Genomic DNA, 27,434 nt, shown 5'->3' on the forward strand with positions numbered 1-27,434 from the left:
TCACGGGACACAAGATTAGGGGGTGGGGAAAGTCTGTGGGCTTACTGTCTCTTATAAAGCTATAAGTCTGGAGAGGGAACTACCCAGGTTGACCTTTCAGAAATCACCATCTTTTGACTGCCCTTTGGGTTTGGGTTTTCACCCAAGGGTGGCTGGGGAAGTGTCACAAGTTGCCAGCTGTGTCTCTGCTAAAGCAACACCTCCTTTCATTAGCTCAGCCCTCAGTCTCAAACATTTAACTAGGTTTTAGGTGAATAAAGATGGCCCTTGTTTAACCCCAACTACTGTGTCTGGTCTCATTATTCCATGGTTGGTCAACAAATTCTTCCCTATTTGTTGTCAGAAAAATTTAATAAGAACATGTTGTACCTGTTCAGTTGTATTTGCTCTCAAGCAAAGGCACATAGTGTACCACTAGGCATGGAAAATTTTGTGACTGAAGTGCATATTGCTGTTGCATTAGAATAAACCTGCTGTTGTTGTGTGTCTTCAAGGTGACTCCAATGTGTAGTAGAGCAACTGACAAGGCTCATCAAAGCCCACTAAGTCAGATTTTGGCCTGGAAACTGCAGGGCCATAATGCTGAACTGGTAACCTAATGGCCTTGCTCACTCTCCAGTCTTATCACTCTTTCTCTTTAAAACAGGTGCGAATAGGCAGTTTGATCAAGATAAGATACTTTCAAGTGAAGGACTGTCTTCTGAAAGCATTTCCCAATGAGAAACTCCCCTCCATAAATTAGGATACATGGTGACCCTACCATCTATAATTCAAATCCCTTGAGCATTTATATCTCTTTATGTTGTACCTGTATGGCAAACAAGTGTTAAAGAAGAAGGCACCCTCAGAAAAAGAACAGAAAGAAATCCTAATTCAGCATTAATGTGGTTGAATACAGAGGATTTCAAACCGAAACTACTAGGATATGAGTATACAAATCCCTGGGCATAAAAGATCTAATCTACCAGTTCTGGTTTCTCTCACACTTACTAAAATCAATCAATTAATCAATAAATTCATGTCCTTTCCACCTAAAAATGAATGAATTTGTAAAATTTTGCAAAATTTGCGGAAATGAAATCCTCACCCTGCGCACTTTCTTCTAGTCATGACTAAATGAAGAATAAGGTCATCAAAATCTCATAACACCAGGAAGGTTCCTATGTGGGAGCTCTCTATAATACTCTAATCCAGACCTAGACAAAAGTAAGTACAGTATTTCATTTGCCTCAGATGTTGCTGTCAAATAACCACAGTACAACATGTTGGAAGTAAGGCCACAACTTTATTTGCAAACAATTGGTAGGGTTGGCACAAAGCATGAGGTCAGGATCTGTGCAATCAAACCACCCGATGTAGTCTGATTATCCAAACCGGGCACCCACCCGGTGCTTGGGATGACCTAGGGGCTAAGGAACACAACTTGACCGCAAACCTTGTCTTGCGTTCACCAATTCACAAAGCCCCTAGTCACCGGGAGGCGCTCCTGCATTCTGGCCCCCGCAATGGCCAAACGCCTGCCCTATTCGCCCCCGGGTACCTATTGACTCCCAAACCAGAACTCCATAGCCCTGGTACCACAACGTGCAGATCCTGGCCTATGCTGCCGCCAAGTTGTGACTAAAAACCACCTAACAACAGCAGTGGGCGGGCGGGAGAAGCACCAAGACTTGCTCCCTTCCACAGCTTGGCTCCGCTCTGCTCGAAGCCAAGCAACCGACTGAGGGAAAGGGCCAGCAACACGGCCTTATATAGGCCTAGGCCCCTCCCTCCCTGCGTGCTGTGCGGGGCCCCGCCTCCAAGGCCCAGCCCACCAATGGAAAGCCTTGGAGGACCAGAAGCCCCGCACCAATGAAACCGTCTCCCAGAGCGTCGCGGAGCCGAAGGGCTGCCCCTTCCGCCCCCGCGCACCAATAAGGAGCCGGGCAAGCCCCAGAGCACTCTGGGGCTTGTAGTCCAGCCCCATCTAGCGGCAAAACAGTCTGCCCGGTGAGGCGGGCGACCGTTGCTTTTTAAAAATAATTACTTCCCAAAATTTAATACTTTCTTTGCAAAATATGATGGAAAGAAATTGAGATTTTTTTAAAAAATAAAGATAAAATAAAGATGGCAAGAACCAAGAGTGACAAATATATCTAATTATCTATACAGGCAGGTGATTTTGAATACCTTTCAAAGTGCTGGATAGGAATCCCTGTTTATTCAACAATGTTTAGAATGCTAAATTAGGGCCACAATCTGTGTTGTTGTTACATCACAACTACATCACAGAAAAGTACATCTGATTAAATTTAGGAACGTACAGGAGGAAATAGCTATTCCCCAGTTTGGTCAGTGCAGATCAGTAAAATTAGTGGGTTTAAAAAAAAAAAATCCCAAAATTTCTTAATGTATATGAGGGAAGAACTTGAGATTTGTTTGTTTAAAGTGACTGAATTCAGTGAAATTGACAGATCCATCAATTCCTACCCAGGCTTTTCAAATATATGCAGGGAAGATATTCCTCAAAGTGCTGGATATTTGGCTGTAGGAAGAAAGGCAACATTCTCTCTCTCTCTCTTTCTGGCTTTTCTTCGCGAACGAAGATTCAGGAAGGACTCATCCTGCGCTTTCTACAGGTGCGTTGATGACTAAAAAGTTTGATCTGAGATAAGTCCAGTTGCAGAAAGTACAGCAGAATGTCTCTTTGGGTGATGTTTCCAAGTTGTGGTTCTTTCTGCATTGTCGTTTCTCTTCAAGACTTATTCGGCGTGAGTTTTTGAAAAAGGCTGCAGCATCGTAGATAGTGCATCTCCATGCCTCCTGATGAGAGGCCAGGGCGGACCATTGTTGGTGATCGATTTGGCCAAGCCTGAGGTGTTGTTTCAGGGAGTCCTTGTATCTCTTCTTTGGGGCGCCTCTCTTACGCTGACCCATGGCAGGTTCACCATAGAATATTATTTTTGGGAGGCGATGGTCCTCCATCCTAGAAACGTGTCCTGCCCAATGCAGCTGCGTCCTCAATAGCATGGCCTCAATGCTGGTGATCCCTGCTTGCTCAAGGACAGCAACATTCGTCACATAGTCAGTCCAGTGTATATTTAGGATTGTGCGTAAACAGCGCTGATGAAAGCGTTCGAGGAGTCGTAGGTGTTGCCGATAGGTGACCCATGTTTCAGACTCATAAAGGAGAATAGACAGTACAATGGCTCTATACACACTGATTTTTGTGCTTCACCTCAAGTGTTTGTTACTCCAGACTCTTTTGTGAAGCTGAAGAAGAGGGGAACTTTATAAGGGATTCAGAAGATAACACTGTTCCTTTTGCATATGTATCAAATGAAAAGGTTATATTTCACTTTGGAACAAAGGCCTTTTAAAACATGTTACTCCTCAACCCCCACCAATATTGGGTATGAAACTGAGCTGTAAGTAATTGGTGTTCTTTACAAAATATACCCCCCCCCCCCCCCGAATGTAGAAAAGTGTTTGCCTTGCTGGCAAGATTTCAGTTTGTAATTACTTCAGGATGCAACAAGATTTTCTTTTATCCCTATCAAAAAATCTCTTATGCCAAGAATTTTCTTTTCCCAACTCTGCCCTGCTGCACCTGGACTGAAATTGTTTGCCATGTGATTCCCATCTGAGCCCTGACTAGCCTCCCTGTCTTGCCAAAGGAATAGAAGGATGGCAATGGGTAGCTTTCAGATCTTTTGGCTGCAATATGAAACACACAGAGAAGCAATGGCACATGGTGGCTTCATTTCAGTGGAGTAGTGAATTTGCTATCGGTTATAGTCTGCAATTTCAAGGAGCTATTTTTGAGGGTATGATTCAGCACCTTGGACAATTCTTTAAAATTTTAATCTGGGCTCAGATTAAAATCCAGACTCTGGTGGGACTTCCGTTTGGTGAGCGTAGGTGCAAGAAGTGAGCCGCGGGAGCTCTGATGACTCATTCTTTGGTGGAGAATAGAGCCGCTTCCCTCTGTCTTTGCTTTGAAGGGGAGACAGTGGTTTATTTGGCAACACAGCCCTCAGGCAAGGGGGCATCCTTGGGACCACACAGAGGTCTGTCCCATCTGCTTCCAGTGAAGTGAAGGCACTTGCATCAGTGGGGTAGCCGAAGGTTGCTTAACAGCACAGCAGCCCAAACCGCTGGAGCAGAGGAATGGATACGGAGCCGCGAGAGCCCTTCCTCCCCAAACACTGAGACAAATGCCCAGGTTTACAGCGCCAGCAACCAAATACAAGTAAGCAACAACAGTAGAACCCCCAAAGCAAGAGTGGAGGTGTGGGAAAAGCTAGGGGGGTAACAAAATAATAAAGCATCAAGCTTTCTTAGGATACCAGTCAGTTCAAAGTCAGCGTCAGCTGATAGAGTTTGCCTGCTTTAAGCGAATTGCAACATTTATTAAAAAAAGAACTGCCAAGCATTGGATACTTTTTTTCTCTCTTTTTGTTACTTCATTTTGACTTTCGTCCATTTTGCCTCCAGAATATAGGAGATCTTTTTTATTTCCCTTTCCTCTTTGACTTTGAACAAGATTAGAGACAAACTACTATCCAAGGGATTTGTTGATACAGTAGCCAAAATAAGAAGGGGAATTCCTGAATTCTTAAACCCCTTTTGTTGGGGTAATTAGAAGTGTTTGAAACTGTAACCTTAGCTAAGAATGGCTTCAGCTGCTAAGAAAGCCGCAGCTGCAGCAGCACAGACTCAGCAGCTGCAAAGGAGAGGTTCAATGGAGCAAAACCCACTGTTAGAAGAAATTCGGAAAATAAATGCAAAAATGGAAAATATGCAAATGAATCTGCAACAGAAAATTAAAGGCTTGAGGACTGATTTGAAGCAAGATTTTAAATCTGAAGTTAAGAAAATTTCTCAATCTTTAGAAGAGGTTTAAAAAGAGGTTAGTCAAGTGAAATCAAAGATTAAAGTTTTGGAGGTTAAATCCAAAGAATTAGAGGATGCTACAACAAAACTTGAGTGACAACATGAAAGAGATTTAGACCAAAAGGCTCTGGAGGATCAAAAAAGCAGAGAAAATTGTTTAAAAATCAGTGGATTAAAAGAATTAAAAAATGAAGACTTATATGACTATGTTGTAACTGTATTGGCAGAATATAAGGAAATTCCAAAAATGGAATATATTTGGGAAATTAATAAAACATTTAGAGTGAACTCTTCATTTGCAAGAGAACAGAGTATACTGTAAAATTGTAAAATGTATGGGAACTCCAATGACAAATGCTGGAAATGCAAAAAGAAAAAGGGGACTATATACCACATTTGGTGGAAATGCAAAAAAGCAAAAAAACAAAAAACAAAAAAACAAAAAAAAAACAAAAAAAAACCTGGTCGGATGTATGGAAAATAATAAATAAAATACTAAATATAAGATTGGAAAACAAACCAGAAATATTTTTGTTAAACATGATCAATGGGGAGTTAGAGAAGAAATTTGGATGTGTATTGTTTTATATGATTTGTTCAGCAAGAATGACCTATGCTAGACTTTGGAGAAACAAGACAATACCTAAAGCTGAGGATTGGCTATTAAAATTGTATGAATTGGCAGAATTAGATAAATTAACAAGAAAATTGGGAAATGAAAAATCAGAAAAATTTCTAGACAGCTGGAAGAAAGTCTTTGAATTTTTTGAAAAGAAATGGGGGACATTGGCAACCATTTCGTTAAAGAATTGGTGATTGAGCTTATAAAGGGCAGTTTAGAGGAGAAATAAAGTTAAAATAAATGGTTTGGGAAATATAAGAGGGAAATATTCGGAATATAAATGAAGGAAAACAGATGGAATATACAGTATTTCATAATGTGTTTTTTTAAGTGCCTCAATTCATTTAAAATTTGTAAAGCAAAAACATACAGTTGATAGGCATTACTATCGGTAGGAAAAAAAAAGAGGTTACATATATCTAGATACATCTAGATACATTACTATGTATGAGCGTTATAAAGGTAATACATAGAAAGAGAAAACCATTACAGGGATAACTAAGACAGTACAAGATTTGAAAAACAGATCTAGCAGGTATCCATTAGTAAGCAGGAAGGTTTCATGTTTGTATAGGTTGATTGGATTTATGTGAAAGATGGGATATGTATGTACTGGAATCGTTAATGTGTTTTTTGTTGTTGATGTACTATGTTTTATACAATAAAATTGTTTTTAAAAAAATCCAGACTCTGGCCTTTTTTGCATGGGCCAAAAGGCCCATTCTCTGCCCCCCTTCTGGTATTGTGCTGTTCAGAAGACACATGTCTTCTAATTCTGGTTCTGGTGTGAGAACTTTGGATGACATCCAGAACATTCCACAGATCTGAGCTATGCCTATTAAAATAAGTTACCTATTACCTGGGATCTGATCTGGTACCCTCCATTCCCATGCCATGAAGGCTGTCTGCATGGGCATCTCATGGAAACACCTAGTGCATCTGCCACTACCATAGGTAATTCATTCTGAGATCAGAAAGAGGTGCCCAACTATGCGACCATCACTGGGCGCCTCATTATGACCTCAGAAGAGTGAGACCTGCAGGGGTGGTGAATGCACTCAGTGGCTCAGCAGAATACCCATGTAGACAGCTGCTACAGTGCCAGAATGAAGGGCCAGATAACAGGGGCAAGCCAGGGCAGCTGTGGGTCCAGGATACTCTTAGTTGCCCCTTGAGTATCCTCACCAGTGCAGACAAGGTTTCTAATCCATCAACATGAAAATCATTAGCCACCATTACCTGGAAGCCAATCCTGCTTCTCATTAATAAGGCTTATAATCAAATATGGAGGACCCAGAACTCAAGGGTAGAAAATGTGTGGCATGCAGTAGGTTCCAAGGGAGACATAGTGTGAAGCATGAAAAGCTGCTGTCAGTCACTGTAGATTGGACATCAGTTCTCAGAAGCTCTAGTCAGCATTGCCAGTGGGACTTTGGAATAGAAAGTCCAAAAACCACTGCTTTAGGGCAGCACGACAAGCTCCAGTCAGCCAGTCTGTCCCAAAATGGAGCTGCTCCAAGCTACAGAAGTGAAGCCCTGCAGCCAAACCTCACAAGAGTTTTCCAAACACCATTGCTACTACAAGTGAAAGCTGCAACTAAGGTAGTGAACTCACGTGGGCAGGCAATGAGCAGGAGACACCACCACACAAAGTGGTCAGTGAAGTTGCATGGTGGTTTTAAGGGACCCCAAAAATGAATTTCATGCAACCCTCATCCCCACCATGTCCCTAAAGGACACTGGTCCAGCTTGTCTTTCTTGAGCACCAATACTTTGACTGAAGGCTCGCCTGCCACAATCTTTTTCCTTCACCCTCCTGCCACCCCCTTTCCCACTCAGCCCCCTTGGATATTTCCTCTACTCCCAGGTGGGTATACTGCCCACTTTGGAAATAACTCTCAGGCCTTGCCTGCTTTGTCCAAGATACTCCAGGCACAGCTGGGACTATCCTGGTCCTGCAGCTGCCTCAACCTGCCTCTCTTACCTTACCCTGTGTTCCCACATCATAGCAGCTGCCTGCATGGGCATCCTGAGGAGACACCTGATACATCTGCCATGGGGCACTTTTTCTGAGGTCAGAACGAGGCTCTCAGCAATGGTCACATGCTGGTCACCTCATGCTGGCCTCAAAATGAGTGATTCATGGTGGCCACAGACACTCCAGGTAGCTCAGCAGGACACCTACACAGATAGCCACAAAGGTGTGAGAATGAAGGGCTCTAGATCTTCATGGAAGATTTGAAGCAACAAGTAGATTTTTTAAACTGTTAAGTGTGTTTTACTCCAGTTCTAGTGCAGACCATGCTGGACATTGTTCAGACTACTCACATCAGAACCAGGGTTTGTGATGTGCATCATCTGAACAGGATGAAGCCTAAACTGGAGAAAACAGGCCTTTTGACCCATGTAAACAAGGCCTCAGTTTCAGTTTCATTAAGTTTTCACAAACCTTCCAGACTTTTGTTCCCATCATTGTTTCAGGTGAGTTTATGAGGTTTTGTATTTTTTTCCCTGCACTAAAATTCACACGTTTTCATAACTTTCCTAACTTACATATGTAAATGCACAATTTAATTGATTTACACAGCTTTTTTCATTCTCTTATTTTCTTTCTGAGTATATTACTTACTATACATGTTATAGCCATTCAAATTTTAAAATATGTAATTCTTTTATGAGCATTTTGTTTCTCAGAGATGTCCTGTAATCTATAATGTATAGTATAAAACTAGTGTAGATGTTGCAAATTTGTGAATAATCAAGGCGAGTTAAGCATTTTCTTGCAAGAAGTCTTCAAAGCTGTGAAAATGCTCGTTTGTTTTGGCTGTCAAGGCCAACACAATTTTGATCCATACTTCAAAGGGCTTGTGTGAGTCTATTCTGAATCTGCCCTAAGTCATTACACTGAACCATAAAGCCTTTTTAAAAAAAAGGGCCACGGATGTCAAATGCTAGTTTAGTTGTTTTTGAACCCATGATAATTATGATGTATTAGATATCATAGAATGCTGAGAAAAGCCTGTGACAAGCAAAATTAATTTTGATTTATTCACTAATCTAAGATCTGGTGCTATGAGTAACATATTTACTGTGTGTTGTTCTGATAAAAAATTAACCAATCCTATTACTAATTGAAGGAGGCTTATCTTGATAATAGCATATTTCAACATTTTCTGACACATCTAATCATGTGCTGATATAATGAAGGATGAAGTGCTTTGTTACTATAGTTACTTTTCAGATATCTGTCAAATGCAGATGTTATATTAACCCAAAATTGACTATTTCTGATTGCAGTGTAGGCTGTTTAATAGTAATCACACACACACCAATGTATTTGATCCTTCACATTATTAAGACAGAATACTTCCCATTCAAGGTTCAACTAAAGCCTCAGTTGAAATCTTTTTCTTGAAATCAGATAAAGATAAAAGCTAAAATGTATAATATAAACAAGTTGTTCATGCATCCAAGACAGCTGTCTTTCTGTGACATCACCAGTCTTTCATAAATTTATTCTCAGATGCCTTCTGTTAACTAGTTAGAGGATTGAGCTGTTCATTACATATTTCTACTAGGGATATAAATTTTCTCATCCTCAATGAAAAAGATTGTCTTGACCCATCAAGGCCCTCCACAGAACCCCACCAAAATCATGGTCAACTGCCAGAAGATTTTTCATATTTTGGGACCTCTTGATTGTTTATGGAAAAACTTGTGTTTCTCCCTATCAAAAATGATTGAGAATGCATAACACACTTGTAAGCTTGCCCAGCTAACTTGCAATTATTTGTTCTTGCATGCAAGAGTGAATAAACAAAAATTTACATTGCCAAATCCCAATAGTATGAGTAAAGTTGCAAACCACCAAGTCATTCAGAACAATCTGCTGAACATGGGCCTTATGTAATTCATATTAAAACTGATGGACTGAGTCTCACTTGGAAAATGGATTCTCTCTCTCCCCCCCTCCCCCATTATCTTTACTTCTATTACAAAGTTCTGATATGAGTTTTGTTAGGTTTGCAAGATTCTAGAAACCTCACAATTTGTGTACTTACAAGTGGTTTCCAGAAAGAGCCTAATGAAGATGAAACATACTCAGACACAAAATGAAGACTGGAACAATGAAAAGGACCACTGAAGCACTCAACAATGAAACATATTCTCTAAGGTAGTTGGAGGCCCATCAAGTTGGAAGAAAATGAGGCCCACCCAAACCAATATAGTGGCTTCCAAATACTTTGGGGGTGACTTAGGTTATAGAGATTTGGTTGTTCCTCACCTTTTGTCCTTCACACACCAATTAAAACACATGTACTGGTACAAGTTGTCAGGGAATCTCTCTCACTACCACAAACAGCACTACTATCATGTCAGTATTTAAAAGAAAGCCACGCAAGGGCAAGCCATGTCAGAAATGCCACTTTTTCTCCAGAGTGTAAAGACTTTTTTTTCCATAGTGTAAAGACAGGCTATCATGAGTACTTGAATTAGGAAAATCTGAGTTCTCATTTTCACAAGGTCAGTTTCAAAACAGCAGCCAGGACTTCAAAATCAAAGAGCAGGATCTGCTCAAATCCAGGATCACAGGTGTGAGATCCATAAACCAATGTCAAATCCAAGAATGGTAGTTAAGAGGCCCTAGAACTCAAGACTTCCCAAAGTGATCTTTAAAGATAGTTTTTCCTGAGCTACATAGGCCCACCACAATAGAGGCTTCTCATTTCTTAAAGGATGACATGAGGTGGTAAATTGTTCTCCTTCAGCAATCTGAATTTGACCTTTTAGCAAGATTATGCTTGGGCAAGCAATAATATTTTAACCATTGAGATGGGGATTAAAATAAAGAGTATGGGAGCTGGATAAAATAGGGTTGGAGATTTGGGCAGTTGTAGTTCAGTTCCTCTGGACACCAACCTTTGGCTTTGACTGACCTATTAACAGACTACAAGCAGAGCCTGAATTAATAAATTGTACTAGGCATGGCATGAAATTCATTCATCCTAAAGTACTAGAGAAATCTGGGAAGACACTAATTGCCACTCAAGTTTTCAGGACGTCACTGTCTTACCTCCTTCTTTAGAACACATGCTAACTAAGCTGTGTACGGTGTCCATTAGCTCCAGTTGCTGTTTCTGTAGGATGCTGTTATTGGTAGTTGCTTTAGTCAGCTGCCTTTCCAATTCCTGGATGATGTATGTTTGACGTGAAACCAAGCCTTGCAGGCTTTCTTTTTCCTCCTTCAAAGTATCCAGCTCCCCTTTATGCCTTTCTTCCATTTCAAGGATTTTGTGTTCCAATAGACTGGGAAAATAAACACAGTGATACCACACATATAAAAATTTTGGTCTCCATCATCAGAGAAGGGAAAAGGGGAGCATTAACTGGTACTAAGATTAGCTATAGTTAAGAATTTGGATACAATACTAAAATCAAAGTAAAATCTTCCAATATCCTGGTCATAGCCATGGCAGATGAGGGAGATAGGGATGGGCAAATAAGTCTAAAGATTCCCTAGGCTTAAACTTGTACTAATATTTCATTTTTATCACCAAGAAAAAAATCAGGAAGCATATGTGCAATACAATTTGTCATTTGGAGCCAAACTAGAAGAGAAGGGGAATGTATATTTCTTGTTATCAATCCATTTTAATCCTACAATAGGATTTCATCAGAGAAACGTTCCACAGCAATCAGACCTGTAATTTAAGCCCATGTTTCCAATATCCCATCACAACATTAGCTAGCTAAATGTAGGAGATGTAGGTGAGGAACATCATGCAGTATGTCAAACAGGTGCCTTTCACCTATATGTCCACCCACTCATCACATTATTTATACCCTAGCTCAAAAATACTTGGAAAACACAGGGTGTGTGTGTGTGTGTGTGTGTGTGTGTGTGTGTGTGTATATATATATATATATATATATATATATATATATAATTAAAAACATACCAAAATTGAGATTAAAAGATTATTAAACCAACCACAGAAGTAAAATCATTTAAAATACTATGTTAAAACAAGGTTTAAGGACAATATAGCACCATAAAAATCTGTTCTCTTGTTAAGAATCAATTCCCAAAGGCTCACCAGAACAAAAAAGTATTTACCAGCTGCTGAAAAGACAGCAAAAAAGGAACCATCTTAAACTCCCTACAGAAGGAGTTTCAAAGTCTGGCAGCAGCCATAGAGAAGGTCCTTTCTCATGATCCCATCAATCATACCTGTGAAGGTGGTGGGCTAGAGAGAAGTTTTCCCCTGAAGATCTTTGAGCTCAGGCAGTCTCATATGGGAAGAATTGTCTCCGTGTTAACTTGCAGACTGATTTCCCCCTCACTGTTTTCAAATCGATATTGAAATGTTTTTTAAAACAATTTTGGATTTCAGATTAATGTTTTATATCTTTAGTATATTTGATTCTCTATACTGCTTATTTTGTTTTATTTTGTTTTATTTCTCTATGTGGGGGTATTGTATTTAAATACTGATTTTGGGATTTTATATTATTGAATAGTTATAAACCAGGGGTAGGCAACCTGTGGCCCGCGGGCCGAATGCGGCCCGGCAAGGCCTTGGGACCGGCCGCAGCTCGCTCCTGCTGCCGATTGCCACCAGGGCCTTTGGTGTCTCACACGAGGGGCATGGTGGGGCAATTGTCCATAGAAGCCTCAGAAACATGCATTTATCTTAACATTTTTTAAAAAATCAGCAAATTTTTTCGCATGTCCTCCATTTTTTATTTAAAAAGTGCCCTCCATTTGAAAATTTTGTCCTACATTTGTCCCGGTTTATTTATTTAATTAATTTTTAAAAAATTATTTAATTATTTATTTTTTTGCTTCGGCCCCCCCAGTTGTCTGAGGGACAGCAACCCGGCCCCCGGCTCAAAAGGGTTGCCTACCCCTGTTATAAACGTTTTATTCTGCAACTGTTTGTAAGACACCATGTACATGGATGGCACTATACAAATAAATGATGATGATAAGAACAATCATGCTGATAATGAGGGTGAAGATGATACAGTCCTTCAGATAGCCTGGACCTGAACTGTATAGGGCTTTTTGCCTTTGGGATAGCACCCCTTTCTCCCCGAAAAATAATGTATCTCTCTGACTGAACCTGAGTTTCATTTAAAAAGGTATTCCAAAACAAATGTACATGTTCCTGCTTGACAAAAACATCCAAGAAACTACAAGGGAAGCAGAAAGACTGTTGAAAACATTTGTGAACCCTTGGAATCACTCTCATGTACCTTGAGGCAAGAGCAACATAACACAGAGCCATTTCTGGATAAAACTTCACAGAGCCCTGGTCTGACCTTGACACTTGCCAACAAACAATTGGAAGGGTTTCCATTTGAAAATTAATATTTGGCAGAAGGATAGAGGTGACTAGACTGACTATGATTTTATATCAAAAAAATTAACATCCCATTTTATGAAGATTACAGTTTTAAAATGAGCTAGGATTTATAGCATTGAGGAATATATTAAAAAGGAGGTTAAGCAATATCAATATGATGAAATGTTTCATGTATCTTTATATATAACAATTGTACCCATAGGCATGTATTTTAATTGCCTAATCATGTATGAAAGATTGAGAATATTTTGAGTTATGAAATACCAATTTCTCTAAATCCATTTAATACTTCTGTGAGGTGTCAGAAGCATTATGGCACCCTAAATGTGCTTGGACTGCAACATTATATGAGGCACATAGTGTATTGTAAGAAAGGAAAAGTGAAACCTGGCATTGGAGAGGTAATTCAGATAAAGAATACGTTGATTCTTCCAAAGAGGAAATTAGGAGCAAACTAGGATCTTTCTGCCAGAATTTCTCTCAGTGAATCTGGCATCAGCATTTTCTAAACTGATCAAATTAAATAGAGGTTTTTCCCCCTTTAATGTGAACCTTGTGGTACAACAGTACCAAACAGGTGCCCTTCTGACAGCAGGTGCATCTACACTGTAGAAACAATGCAGTTTGACATCACCTTAACCACCATGGCTCCATTCTACAGAATCCTAGGATATGAAGTTTTGTGAAGCACCAGCACTCTTTGGCAAAAACTAAAGACCTTGTAAAAACTACAGCTCCAAGGATTCCTTATGATGGAGCTACAGCACTTAAAGCGGTATCATACTGCATTATTTCTACAGTGTAAATATACCCATTAAGAATTTCACATCTCTGTCCCTACTGCTCCTGTGATAGTGACACTACCATTTTCTGGTTGATATGTACTGTATTATTAAGCAGGCTGACCCAGTGTTCACATTTCCAGTTCACACTAACCAGAAAAATAGTCCTTCTATCAGAAATGCATTTCAGTTTTGCAAAACAGTTGTTGGTTCAAAACCATGGATAAAAGTATGTGGGGGTGGGTGGGCTAAAAAGGCACATAATGCATATGTGTTTTAAGGAGAAAAGTATGCAAAAATGCTTTGGGGGGGCGTCTGCATTTCTCCTTGGTCCCTATATGAAATAAATGTACCAGAACCTCTGTTTCCTTGTGTTTCAGATGCCTTACACTGATTCATCTAGCTTGCTAGGCAACTACCTGAAGTCTAGCTTTGGGGGCATACTGGAAAGTGGTAAAGATAGGCTGAGAGAACGTGGGGACTTCCTCACTGAGCACTTGGGTCTTTCTCTGAAGGAGAAAGAAAACTTCAAGTTTGGAAGACTTTCCTTTTCTTTCATACAAGTATGTAGAAAGGTTCTTGTAGCACCTTGGAGACTAACTGAAAGAAAGAAATTGGCAGCATGAGCATTTGTAGACTTAAGCCTACTTCCTCTGAGGAAGTAGACTTAATTCTATGAAAGCTTGTGCTGCCAACTTCCTTCTTTCAGTTAGTCTCAAAGGTGCTACAAGAATCTCTCTACATACTGATTCTACAGACTAATATGGCTATATCTTTGAATTTTAATACAAGTGTTATGGACCCCCAAAAGTCTTCTCTAAGCTACATTCAGGAGAATTTGAACATCTTATTTTGAGAGCTACGGGTTCCAAAGGCCACCAAGGTCTTCCTTGCTTCTGTCAGTTTGCTAGAAAGAGGAGGAGAGAAAAGATCAACTCTCATTCCTTTGATTCCCTTTCCTTTCCTGCTGTAATGCTGTTTCAGCTCATTAGGTGTTATCTATTGAAAGGGGAAGTAGAAAGAGGTGGTGGGAGCAAAGGAAAGACTGTGTGGGAGCTGCCTGGGAAAATGGAAATTGTCCTCTAGCTCAGATTTTAATTTGAAGTAGATAATGAGCCATCTGCTACTTCATCTTTGAGAACTGCACTATGAGCAACTCGTAAAGTTTGTTACTTCAGCCTGGGTCCAAGCAATCTTCATCAACATCTCTAATTACCAGATCTCACTATCATAGATTGGAAACCAAGGAAGCATTTTCACAGAAGGCATTTAAATGCATTGGCTCCACAGTTTTAGCATTAAGAACTAGTATCCTGAAACCATTTATGCTCCTGCCCCTCCTCCCCAATTTGGCCATGGCTGGAGTTTTATATAATAAAATCCTCCTGATCTAATAAAGAAGATGCAAATATATTCCATCTGCTGATCCATCCTTTGAATTTCTATGCCAAAAAGAATCTTACTTATATTCACAGTAACCAGTGGGTTCAAGCTTGCCAGTGATCGATGTGCTATCCAATGTTTAATTTGGTATGCCTTCTATCATTCTCAAGGCTCTCACTATTGCTTTTACTTCTGGCTAAGAGATCAGTGGCAATGTGCCTTACATTTAGGTCATTTAAGCAAACCAAAGAACATAATAGCATCCACATGTTTTTTGTTTGTTTGTTTTTATTGACTATTGCAGACCTTTAGTGTGGAATGCTATATGTGATAAACAAATGCTGAATGAAAGCCATGGGTCATCAACACAGCTTGGAGTATTTTTTAAAGGATAAGCTGTTAAAAACAAAAACAAAAAAAATGCTTTCTGCTAAATTTATTGTTTAATACATAAAATACACATTTCCTTGCAGAATCATTGACTTTCATCTAACAAAAACACAAAACTAAAGCTTGGAGAAAAGGTGGATTATAAAATATAAAATGAGCTGCACTGGATCAACTTACTGAATCATCGAAAGCCTGTCTAGTCTAGCTTCTTGGGCAAGATTTCAACAGTGTATATCCACATGATTCTTCTGTTTTTTACTGGAAAATTAGACATTTGGTGAGTTTCAGGCAGTAGGCTTTTCAATGTGAAGGGGGCTGGATGTAACCTCCCATAATTCAGATATAGCTTTTTTTAGTCTGTAATATCACTATGCAAAGGCATCATGTAGCACCTTTGAAACCAACTGAGCAAGATCTTTTGATCTACTTTCTCAGATGTATATGAGTAAGTAGACAGTGGGCCGAAACAGATCGGCAGTAAGCGCCAGCTTGGGGTGGCATGGGAGCATGGTGTTTAGATGACACAAACCCCAATGCTACCCCCAAGCCAGCGTCATGCCACCCACTTGCCCAGATGGCAGGAAGTGTTGTGGTGCTCCAGCAGTGCAGCATTCAGACACTGCACTCCACAATAGAACAACCAAAAGGGCGGCTTTTTTCCGTCTCAAAAGGACTGGCATTTTGCCACTTCTTTTTGGGCTGGAAAAATGCCAGATCAGGGCCACAGTGTGAAATTGCTGTGGTCCCAATCCAGCACTCAAAGGGCCAGTATCAAGCCACCCCTTTAGGCCCATGTGTACCAGCCCCAATTCTACAAAAGCTTATGCTACAATGTATTTTTCTTACTCTCAAAGGTCCTACAAGATTCCTCTGCATACTGCAACATTTCATAGATGAAAACTTGAACACATGTGGCTAACCAACTTCAGTGTGTGCTCAGGATGGCAAGAGTTATTAATAAGGAAGAACAGACAAGCTAGAAGGTGCTACAGCATTTTACTTTTGCCTGAGCCTACTGTGGAGAGAAATAATCCCCCCTCTTCTTGTCTTCTCTCTGCTAATTTTTCAGTTACAGTGCAGTGATACTGACATTTTGGGTAGTCTTGACAGTAAAATTTTCTATCACACTTTTTCTGTCACTGAGGAGGGATCCAGATCGGCGCTTTCCGCTGGCCTGGATACATGCTAGGGTTGCCTCGGAGCGTCCTTTACAGACGCTCCCCAACCCTAGCACGTAACTGAGGCAGCATAATGGTGGTGCCCTGTGTACACGGGCGTGGCCATTATGATGTCATGGCCATGCCGCCTCTAAATGGTGTGGCATGGGCGTGACATCCCCACGATGCTGCAGAGCTGCACCCTTTCAGCGTTGTGGGAATGAGCTCCAAAACGGTGCTCCTTTTCACCCCATGCATCACTGGCGCAGCCTTTAAATGGCTGCGCCAGTGATACAGAACAAAAAGGGGCTGAACAGCCCATTTCTCTCTTTCCCCGCCACTGTCGGGGTGTCCTTGGGGCATGAAGCCCCAAGGACACCCCTTTCCAGGCCACGGGGAAGCGGTGTTTTGCCGCTTCCCCAAGGCCTGGAGAAGTAGCAGATCGGGGCCTCTGTGGCTGCTGCTGTGGCTGCTCAGGCCCCGATCCGTCGGGGAAAGAGGTGGGTGCAGGCCACCCCAAATGGGTGATCTGTATCCCGCCTGAGTGACCATCCCACCTCCCCAGCCATCTAAATGCATTCTTAGTGGCTGTTGTATATACCTAATCCTTTTCCTAGTTCATTTGTTTTATCTGCTATGAGAAATTATTCTTGTTGAACAGTCATAAAAAACTAAAAGAATCTTTATAGATTCTTGGAGCTGCAGTTCAGTAGGAATTGAATTCTTCACTAAGTCCATATTCATTATGTTTTCCAGGCTATCTCATATTAATTCCAGTCTTTATTGAAAGGATGAATTACCCACACTTCTGAGGTTAACAGTAGTAAAATGAGAAATACATGCAATATGTCTGCCAGCTGCAGCTTAGCATCTGTGCTGCACCAATTCCAGAGCACATATGTAAATCACAGATGGGCCTCTCCTCATTCCATCATGCTCATCCTGTCATCTGTCTATCTGCCGCCCTTTCCACTCTTGTTAAGAATTTTTATTCACACATTACATATGCACATAATGATTCCCCCAGGCAGTAAGGCATTCTGATTTGTTCTGGATATCTTTCAAAGAAGAACCTGTATCTTTTAGCTTGTGCATAGAATCTTTTTTTTATGTTGGCACCCCTTCTGTATGTGACTGTATGCAGCGCGATCCCCATAAGCAATTCAGATGTCCATTTTAACTTGTGAGGAACATACTCGCTATTTTTTCCAAAGTCTCAGGGTTCCCTAAACCTGGTCCCCAAATTTCCTTTAAAAATAAATTGAGATTGAAGCTAGGACTTTCTGCCCACAAAGTATGTGGACTGCCAATAATTATGACTCCAACCTCTGGGAGTAGAGGGATTGTGCCATGTTCTCAGCATTATTAACAGAACAATGAAGGCCAAGGGGCAACTATTCAAACTGGATGCTCACAGAAACAGCATGAGTTTATAGTTGGTGTGCCTGTCAAAGAAATATATCTGTAATGTGATGCTTCCTAGGGGGTATGTATGTATGTATGTAATCTGATTTCTAGTGTGGTTTGCTGTCTTCTTTGCTTCCTTCTACACATTTCTTTACCAAACAATAAATTTATTTCTAGTGAGGAGACAGTTACATGAGTGATATTAACAGCAAAGCTGCCCACATCTTGAGGGGACAGAGACAAAGATTGTGGTGTTTAGGACTTCCCTGGTAGTGAGATGATGCTTATAAATGTTTTACTGCTTTAGCAACAACACATCTTTATATTTTTGAAAGGCATGTCAAACTTCATGTAGCAGAAAGATGTGCTAATAACAAAGTTAGTTGTTTAGATGTGCCCCCTTTATAGTTTTACAAATATGTTTTTATGTTTACTATGGAATCGGTAGCTTGATATAGGAAACATGCCATATATGCAATGCTTTAATCATACTCCCTGCAAAGAGATACTTTTCTATATAACAATGAAAATCATATAGAAGCTGTCAGAGTGGTCTCCAAACTTACAACTGGTAAAATCCCCAGAAACATGGTGATCACTCACCAATAGTGGCCAGGCCACTAATTTCATTTCTGCTTTATTTAACTGTAGAGCAAGGAGTTTCCTCTGAGACCTCAATATGGAACCTCAACCCTATATTTAGAGAGAAGACTGTAATGCCAAACTGAAAGAGAGAGAACACCAATGTAAAAAGGAGTCTATTGTTGAGACTTATTCGTGTCTTTTCCAGCAAGTTGAAATCTTTAAGGCCAGTTATTTTATGCCTTTGTATGTCTGTTATTATAAGATTTTGTGTGGGAAAAATTCAAAGGGTCTCACAACAAAGCCTTGTAGAGAAATCTTAACCCATTTGGACAGCTGGGGAATTAGAATGCAATGGGGATGTCCTTCCACCAGTGTGGGGCTGCCCCCTCAACCTTAAAGTCCTCAGGTAGGGAAGGAAAAGGACTCTCACCCCACCCCACAATCTATCAGACTAAAAAGCCTGGTGAACCTTCTTTCAAAACCTATCCTGTGATAGCAGAGTTTACAAGACAGAACATAATCCACCCCTTCATCTCCCCCTTCTATCCATGTTAGGATTGGTGTCCCAGTGAAACTCTGTGCACATTCAGAGACAGCCTAATCTTTGCTATGTTGCATATATTTATGTTCTCTGAAAGTGAATGCAATTCATCATTTATAGTTTTTTGTGGGTTTTTCAGGCTACGTGGCCATGTTCTAGAAGAGTTTATTCCTGATGTTTCACCAGCATCTGTGGTTGGCATCTCAGATGCTGGTGAAATGTCTTCTCTGAAGACACCAGCCACAGATGCTGGCAAAACGTCAGGAATAAACTCTGCTCTAACATGGCCACATAGCCCAAACAAGCCACAAAAAACTATGATTGCTGACCATGAAGCCTTTGACTTCACAATTCATCATTTGTTTGTGGAAACTCTGGAACTCTTTTGCAGGGCACTGCCTTTGATCACTGCCTTTTGTTTTGTTCTTATGACAAACTCCACTTTTCTGTTTGATAAATACAGTGAGCCCGTGCCATACGCGGCCTCATTATAGGCGGCTTCCAGCTTACATGGAAGCCACTAGGAGAACAGGGGAATGGTGCAGGTCCCCACAGCACATGGCCGCACAGTGTGCACGAGCCCCATTATATCTAATGGGGCTCAAGCATATGCATTTTTTGCCTTACTTGGGGGGAAGGGGGTCCAGAATGGATCCCCTGTGTAAGGCAAGTGCGGATTGTATACTGTTAATGTAGTGGAAATTTTAGCTGATTTACAGCCCCTAGTGTTTTGCACATTATTCACCTGCAAACCAGGGATTGCCACTGAAGGCACAAGAAGGTTCTGGAACGTGTGGTGGCCACCCAGCTCCAGGTGTTTCTGAATGAGATATGTTATTTAGATTTATTTCAATTTGGCTAAAGGCTCAATAATGGGATGGAGATGGCTTTGATCACTTTGGTGAATAGCATACACCATGAGCTAGACAAGGGGAGTATGTTCATATTGTTTCTTCTGGACCTTTCAGTATCATCCAGTATCAATGGTCATGGTTTTATTCAGGGCCATTTCTCTGTTTTACAGTGGCTGTGGTCATTGTTGAAGGGGCAAGCTTGGATGGTAGTGCTGGAGGATTCCATTTTGAGTCACTGTTCATTGCCCTGTGTATTCCTTCAGGACTCAGATTTGCCCCATGAAGTTTTTAAGATATCATTGAATCCACTGGGAGAGGTTGTATGGGATTTTTGAATTTGGGGTTGCCACTATGTTGAAGACATTCAACTCTTTCTCTCATTTCCATCAAATTCTAAGAGAGCTTTTTTGGTAATAAAGGGAGATCTGTTTTCAATAGTGGACTGGATAAAAGTAAACAGATAGAAGCTTATTCCACACAAGACAAAAGGTTTGGTGGCCAGTCAGAAAGCAGATCAAGGAGCAGGGATACAAACTCAGGTGGATGTTGTTACACCCTCCTTGGCACACTTTTGCTGAACAGCCTCTATAGGTCCAGGGACCAGGGGTGGAGGTAGAGAAGGAGATTACCCTTGAGGCTGTCCTGGGGATTTTGCTCTGACATAAAGTCCTCTGACTTGGGTAGGAGTACTCTTGGTTTATCTTCTATAAAGTGGAAAGCCAGGGAGCAAACCAACTATGGGATTGTCCACAGGGCTCAGGTGTTTCACCCAAGGGAAGGCTGAAGAGGCAGTCTCTGGCCCCAGCTGAACCTACATCAGGTTGTTCCCTCTCTTGTTCCTTTCAGTTCCAAGTAACTTAAATAGGATATTGGTCAAACAAAGTGGTCCTTATTTAACCCAACTTTCTGTGTCTCGTCTCATTATTCATGGTTAGACATCAAATAACTTTATTTAAGCAAGCATCTGGAGATTAAGTGGTTGTTGCAGAAAAGTCTTCAAAAGAGGGTGTGTGTGCTGTAATTTTATTCGCCTTTTTAAATGGTTTTGAATTGCTTTACATTAATTCTGGTTATCATAAGATTTTTAAAAAAAGTTTCATTATGATCATGGTATTTTATCTATACTTTTTAAAATCTAAGTTGTGAACCACTTTGGGGTCCACAGTGAGAAACAGTAGCATATAAATAAAATAAATTAAACCATTCAATAAATTTTTATTTAGACAGCAAAACTAAAGAGCTATTACTTACCCAGCCCATTATGACAAAAAGGACATTTGTCTCAAATCTAATGATGTTACATAATGTTGTCTAGTATATTGATCTTAATGAGGCCTGAAATCAATTTTCCACTCAAGAAACGATGCATGAAATTTGCCAGGATGTAAACCAGCAGGACAGAGCAGCAGAAGTATATATAGCCCCCTGCTCATAAACCTCACCCTTTGGATGAGGTTAGGCAGACCAACAGGAAGGTCAATATGATGAATTCCAGTAGCAGCTTCTGTGAAAAAGGTGATGAAGTAGAGCCTGGAGACAGTATTGATGATGCTCCTTGAGGGAGGGAAGGTTTGATTCGGATAATTTCCTTCCAAGGTATGGGGTTGATCTGTTAATCCAATCCAGACCTTGCCTGAAACACTGGAAGAATGTTTCAGTTTGAAAGTTCAAATGTGTTTGAGAGAAGAAGGTAGACTTGTACTTTGGTTTTAATAAAGATAAGGAGGAGGAAGAGGCATATTCTTACACTGGACTTTGAAAAATATGGATTTTCAATGTTTCCTCTGGCCTAAAAGTTCACCCAACTGCAATACAGATGAAGAAACTCAACCTGCATGGTTCTGATGTGGCTGAAATATGCACATTGATCATATCTCCAGCACTCAAAAAAGTAAATATGATGTCATGTGACAGTACATCCATATGAAAATTCTTTTTCTACTGTGATTTGATATATGAACCTATGTACTGCTTTGCTTTCATAATCTGCAATGGAACGTGGGAGACTAAAAACTGCATTAGACTCCACATACACAGAGGTTTCAGCACCATTGTGGTGTAATGGTTTGACTGTCAGACTAGACTCTTTGAGATAGGGTTTGAATCTTTCCTTGGCCATGAAAACCACTGAGTTAGCATGACACACTTTCTCAGCCCCAGAGAAAGGCAATGGCTAACCCCATCCAAACATGACTTTCAAAGAAAACCCCATTGTAGTTCTACCTTAGTATTACCAAAACAACAAAAACACACAGAGGCTCAAAAACATCTGGATTGTGTTTTTTTAAAAAATGGTATATGATGACCTGCAAATGTGCCAGTATCACTCTGGAAACACCAACAGGTTATAGCATTTTGGAAAAACTTGGAAAACCCTTAATCCCATGGCTAATATGGCCAGTTATTTTTCCAGCCTCTAAATATTGGATGCAGACAATTATCAGAAGAATCCTTAGGAACAAGCAGCTCTAAATCACTCCATATTAAAATGTTCCAAATTAAGCAGTTAAGGAGTTACAGTCTAAGCTGCTTTTTCTTTGGCCAATAAAAGAGCTTGTGAATAGCTGAACATGTTAATCTCGTTGTTCCAGTTCAATCACTTAATGAAAGTAACATCTTGCTTCAGTACTGACATTAAAAAAAACAGATGTTTCAGTTTGTGAGATTCCAAACCAGAAAGCACAATCTTTCCAGTTCATCTACCTCTGCATATTTCCTTAATGTTGTTGTTGTTGTTAACTGCCTTTGAGTCAACTTCAACTCATGGTGACCCTGTGAGTGAGAACCCTCCAGGACCCCTTGTCCTCAACAGCTCTGTTCAAGTCCTGCAGATCCAGGGCTGTGACTTGATTGAGCCTATCCATCTAGTCTGTGGTCTCCCTCTCTTTCTTCTGCCTTCCACCTCTCCTAGCATTATCAACTTTTCTAATGAGTAATTCCTTCTCAAGAATTATAACAGTCTCAGTTTGATCATCTTGGCTTCCAGTGTGAATTCAGGACTGATCTGTTCAAGGACCTGTTTGTCTTTTTGGCCATCCACTGTATCCTCAGCACCCTTTGTCAGCACCATATCTCATAGAATCATAGAATCGTAGAGTTTGAAGAGATCACATCTTAAATGAGTTGATTCTCCTTCTGTCAGTCTTCTTCACTGTCTAGCTCTCACATCCACACATAGTGATGGGAAATACAATTACTTGGGCTATTCTAATTTTAGTGTTCAGTTTTATGTCTTTGCACTTTAGGATCTTGTATCGTTCTTTCACAGCTGCCCTTCCCAGTCCTAGTCTTCTGATTTCTTAACTGTATTCTCTGTTCTGATCAATGGTTGAGCCAAAGTAGGGGAACGCTTTTGCTGTTTCCATTTCTTCAGAATCTAAATTAAAATCATGTAAATTTTCCATAGTCATTATTTTTGTTTTCTTAAAGTTCAGCATTAAGCCTACCTTAGCATTTTCTTTGTTGACTCTAGCAATTGTTCCAAGACTTTGTTGCTTTCTGCTAGTAGTATGGTGTCATCTGCATATCCTAGGTTGTTGATATTGGTTGTTCCTCCTATCTTCACTCCACCTTCCTTTGGATCTGAACCTGTTCTGCATATGATCTTTTCTGCATACAAGTTGAACAGGTAGGGTGACAGAATGCAACCTTGTCTCACCCCTTTGCCAATTGGGGACCACTTAGTTTCTCCATATTCTGTTACTCTTTCCATAAGTAGCCTCTTATACTAAGTACAGGTTTGTCATCAGGACAATCAAGTGTAGTGGGACTCCCATTTCTTTAAGAGCATTCCATAATTTTTCATGATCAATGCAGTCTATCTTTAATATACTATGCTTTATTCTGCTTTCTGGATCTTGCCTCTGCCTCTGCATCCTTCCTTAACTGCAACATATAAATGTAGGTGTGGTTTTTTAAAGGGTTTTCTTTTCTTACCACATATAAGCTTAACCTATTTCATCATACTACAGACCATGTCAGTGTGAAAGTCAATGTAGCTGCTGATAGGTCAAGGCAGGGCATGTTTATTTATTGCCACACATATCTTAACACCATGACACATTGTTAAGATACATAAATAAGTCTAAAATATTAAATGTACCCACTATCGCTTATGTGGATCTCTGCCTCCTGCACATTCTAAATAAATACTTATCCCTAAGCCGATAATTGGTAGGTCAATAATGTAATCAGTAGGTCAGTGGGTTAAAAAGCCACACACATTCCCACTTTGACACTGATGCTTCGCAATGGTCTCGCAGGTAATTCAATAATATGGGAATGAAACTTGAGAGAACGCATTAGCTTAAAAGGGTCTAGTTTTCAGCACATTTTTTCCAGTTCCCTGTTCTGTCTTCCCACAAAAGCAGCATTCACATATACCCAAAGGGCCCTTCATACTTTGTCCTAACAATGCAGGGCTACTTTCACATAGCTTCTTCATACACACTTCATTAGGAGCTGAATGCTTGGAGCCATGTGGGCAAAGCAACATCTTCTTCCATCCAATGGTTGCACAACTTTCTAAGTGAACAAATATGAGGTGGGAATGACATACATAATTTCTCCTTTCACCTGTGTTTTGAGTATTTGAAATAACAGTTTAACCAACATTCCTCAAAAGATATTTCTTCCCCCCTGATAAAAATGGCTGTTCCAGCTCTGACATCAGAAGGGCTGCCAGACCCAGAAAAACCAGAGGAGTGAAGACAAACATCTACCCAAACGTAAGGTATTTTTATCATACAACAAAGGAGTCACAGACAGAATAGTGAAACTGATGAGGAAACACAACCTCCAAATGAATAACTGACCAAGAAAATCCAGCAAATGCTGCACTCACTGAAGGACAGGATAGACCTTTTCATGGCCGCAGGAGTCTATCACATACTGTGCAGCTACAGAAAGGTCTACATAGGGACCACCAAATGCAGTTTTCAAATGAGAATCAAGGAACACAAGAGACACTGCAGACTGAGCCAGCCAGAAAAATCAGCAGTAGCAGAACACGTTATAAACTAACCTGGGCATAAAATGCTGTTTGAAATCACTGAAATTCTGGACCATGCCAACAACTATCAGGCCAGAATGCACAGGGAGGCCATTGAAATCCACAAACACATGCACAACTTCAACAGGAAAGAAGAGTAAACAAAGTTTGGCTACCAGTCCTGAAAAACATCAAAATCAATATGCAGCACATGCAAATGAATATCACCAAGTGTCAGGAGCCCTCCCAACAGACAATGGATCATTAATTAAATACATACACATCCTCCTCGCATATCCTCCCACCTTGAGGCCTTGCCATTCAACAATAGACCAACACACAGATTAACATGCTAATAATTTCCTCTTGATGCTGCCGATGCCACCAGAAGTCCCCCATTCATTACTCATATGTCCCACAGCAGCTGATTTTCAGTAACTGTTCCGAATTGTTCTTGAAAATCGGCTGCTGTGGGATGGAGGGGTTACAGATTGGGGACTTCCGTCGGCACCGGTAGTAATCTCCCATGCGGTAATATGTGTTCTTTCCCCATTCCGTTCTCTTCCTGCCACCTTTCATTCCACTCCGGTCATGTTTCGGATTTATAAATAAATAAATAAATAATAAAACTTTTATTTATATCCTGCTTTTCTATGACAGGACAATCAAAGCGGCTTACAACACGTTAAAATCCACATTTACAAATTTATATCCCAAATTCCCCCCCTTAAAACAGGATTAAACAAGTTACAATTAAAACATCTGTTAAAAACACAATAAAAAATACAGTTAGGACAGAGAGGTGGGCTGATACATGATGTGGGGGGCAGCCATTCTGTGGCCAGGCACTTTTATTCAGGAAAGGCCTGCTGGAAGAGATCCGTCTTGACAGCTTTTTAAAAGCTGTCTAAGCTGGCAATTTGACGGATCTTGTCTGGCAGACCGTTCCATAGTTTGGGAACAATTGCAGAGAAGGCCCTCTGGGAGGTAGCAGTTAGTCTGGTTTTTAAAGGCTGCAATAGATTCCTCCCAGAAGACCTGAGGGTGCGGGGCGGATTATATGGAAGCAAACTCCCTTGTTACAAAATAATCATTTCAGCCAAACGTACCCCAACCCTAACTTCCTAATGAAAAACAAGCCCATGGGCCAAGGCCTTGCTCTCCCTCAGACCTTCTCACTCTCAACTGCCTTAATTGTCGTTTTCCAACCACCATCCAGAAAATACACTGTTCTGTTTCCACATGTTATAGCAAGAGTTGGGAGTCATCAAAAAGTAGTCCAGTTGCTCTCATGCTGCAGTAATGTCATATAGAAGAATCAATTTTTTAAAAAATAATACAGCTTCCAAAATCTCCTGCCAATATGACCACTGGTCATGATAATGGAGGAGGATTCTGAGAGTTGAAACCACCAAATGTAACATTTCTAATCACTTTGAAGGGCTTTAAGGTGGCTTACAAATGATCAAGATAACTACTAGTTAACTAGAAGTAAAGTGCAAGAAGATACATTTGTCTTTAGGAATCAGATGATAATCTGTGTGAATTGTCTTCTCATTTCCTAAGAGCAATCCATGGAAATTCAGATTCTATAAAATGAAATGATCCTCATGTGAAACATTCTTAAAAGCTCTCTTGAATCCATGCAAACTCAGCTGAAGCTAGCTCACTATTTTAAAGGATGAAGCTGTTTCTGGATCCTCTAGGGAAATTATGCATCTTTTACAAACAGGCGTGGGGGGAAGAGCTGAGAAGTTGTCCAAGAAATGAACATGAACTGCTTTCAAAAAACACAAAAAGCAGTCCAGACCAGTCTTAGTGAGTCATTGAGATGAATATGGGCTACATAACAATATCTAATTTCATTTTTCTGTTTGTGCCTTTCTTATGGTACCCCCTGCTTCTAAATGCAACAAACTATTTTGTTAAGATAATAACAGTCTTTGCACTAGATAATGGTCTGTTGAATAGATGCTATTTAGTTACATATCCAACACTCTTAATCAGACCACATATTATTCCTTCTAATAGAAAACTAGATTGTCTCATGCCAATCCCAGGGGGTTTGCAATTTTTTTAAAAAAAATATTGGAATTATAATGGGCTTGGAGAACTAACAGTAGGCCAGATGAAGCTGCCCTGAATCATTTTTGCCAGCAAAGCAGTTCATCGGGTAGATTGTCCTGTCAGCAAAGCTCTGAAATCAGCTGGCACCTTAGATCTTTTCTACAAAAATGTTTCTACCAACAGAAGATGAAAATCTGCTTGTGAAAGAGCCTTCTGCCTTATACCAAATTCCTATAACCAGTGCATCTTTGAGTCAGGATTGCACTGACAGTAGGAGGCTCTTCAGAAAGAGACAAGGGGGTGGGGATCAATACTTTGCTTTTCACAAGAAGACACTCCATCTTGCAACTAGGAATGTGCATGTGGGTCAAACCCCCATCAAACAGTGCATTTGCTTAATACTGAGTGATA

General features: G+C 40.4%; 1 protein-coding gene across 2 annotated transcripts in view; it reads right to left on the bottom strand.

The window, feature by feature from the left end:
- LOC149317571 (angiopoietin-1) overlaps window positions 1-27,434 on the bottom strand; it is a 187,630-nt gene that overhangs the window by 49,871 nt on the left and 110,325 nt on the right. Inside the window, exon 4 of one of the 2 annotated variants that reach the window (XM_089518935.1) lies at window positions 10,572-10,804. In XM_089518935.1, coding sequence (XP_089375061.1) covers window positions 10,572-10,804 — 233 coding nt within the window. Of the gene's footprint in view, window positions 1-10,558; window positions 10,805-27,434 lie in introns of both variants that reach the window. The other variant, XM_089518936.1, reaches the window with a different exon arrangement.

The sequence above is a fragment of the Sceloporus occidentalis genome, unplaced genomic scaffold (genome assembly GCF_023333645.1).
Source record: "Sceloporus occidentalis isolate IW3139 unplaced genomic scaffold, rSceOcc1.0.p SCAF_3, whole genome shotgun sequence".
In the NCBI taxonomy this organism is placed as follows: domain Eukaryota; kingdom Metazoa; phylum Chordata; class Lepidosauria; order Squamata; family Phrynosomatidae; genus Sceloporus; species Sceloporus occidentalis.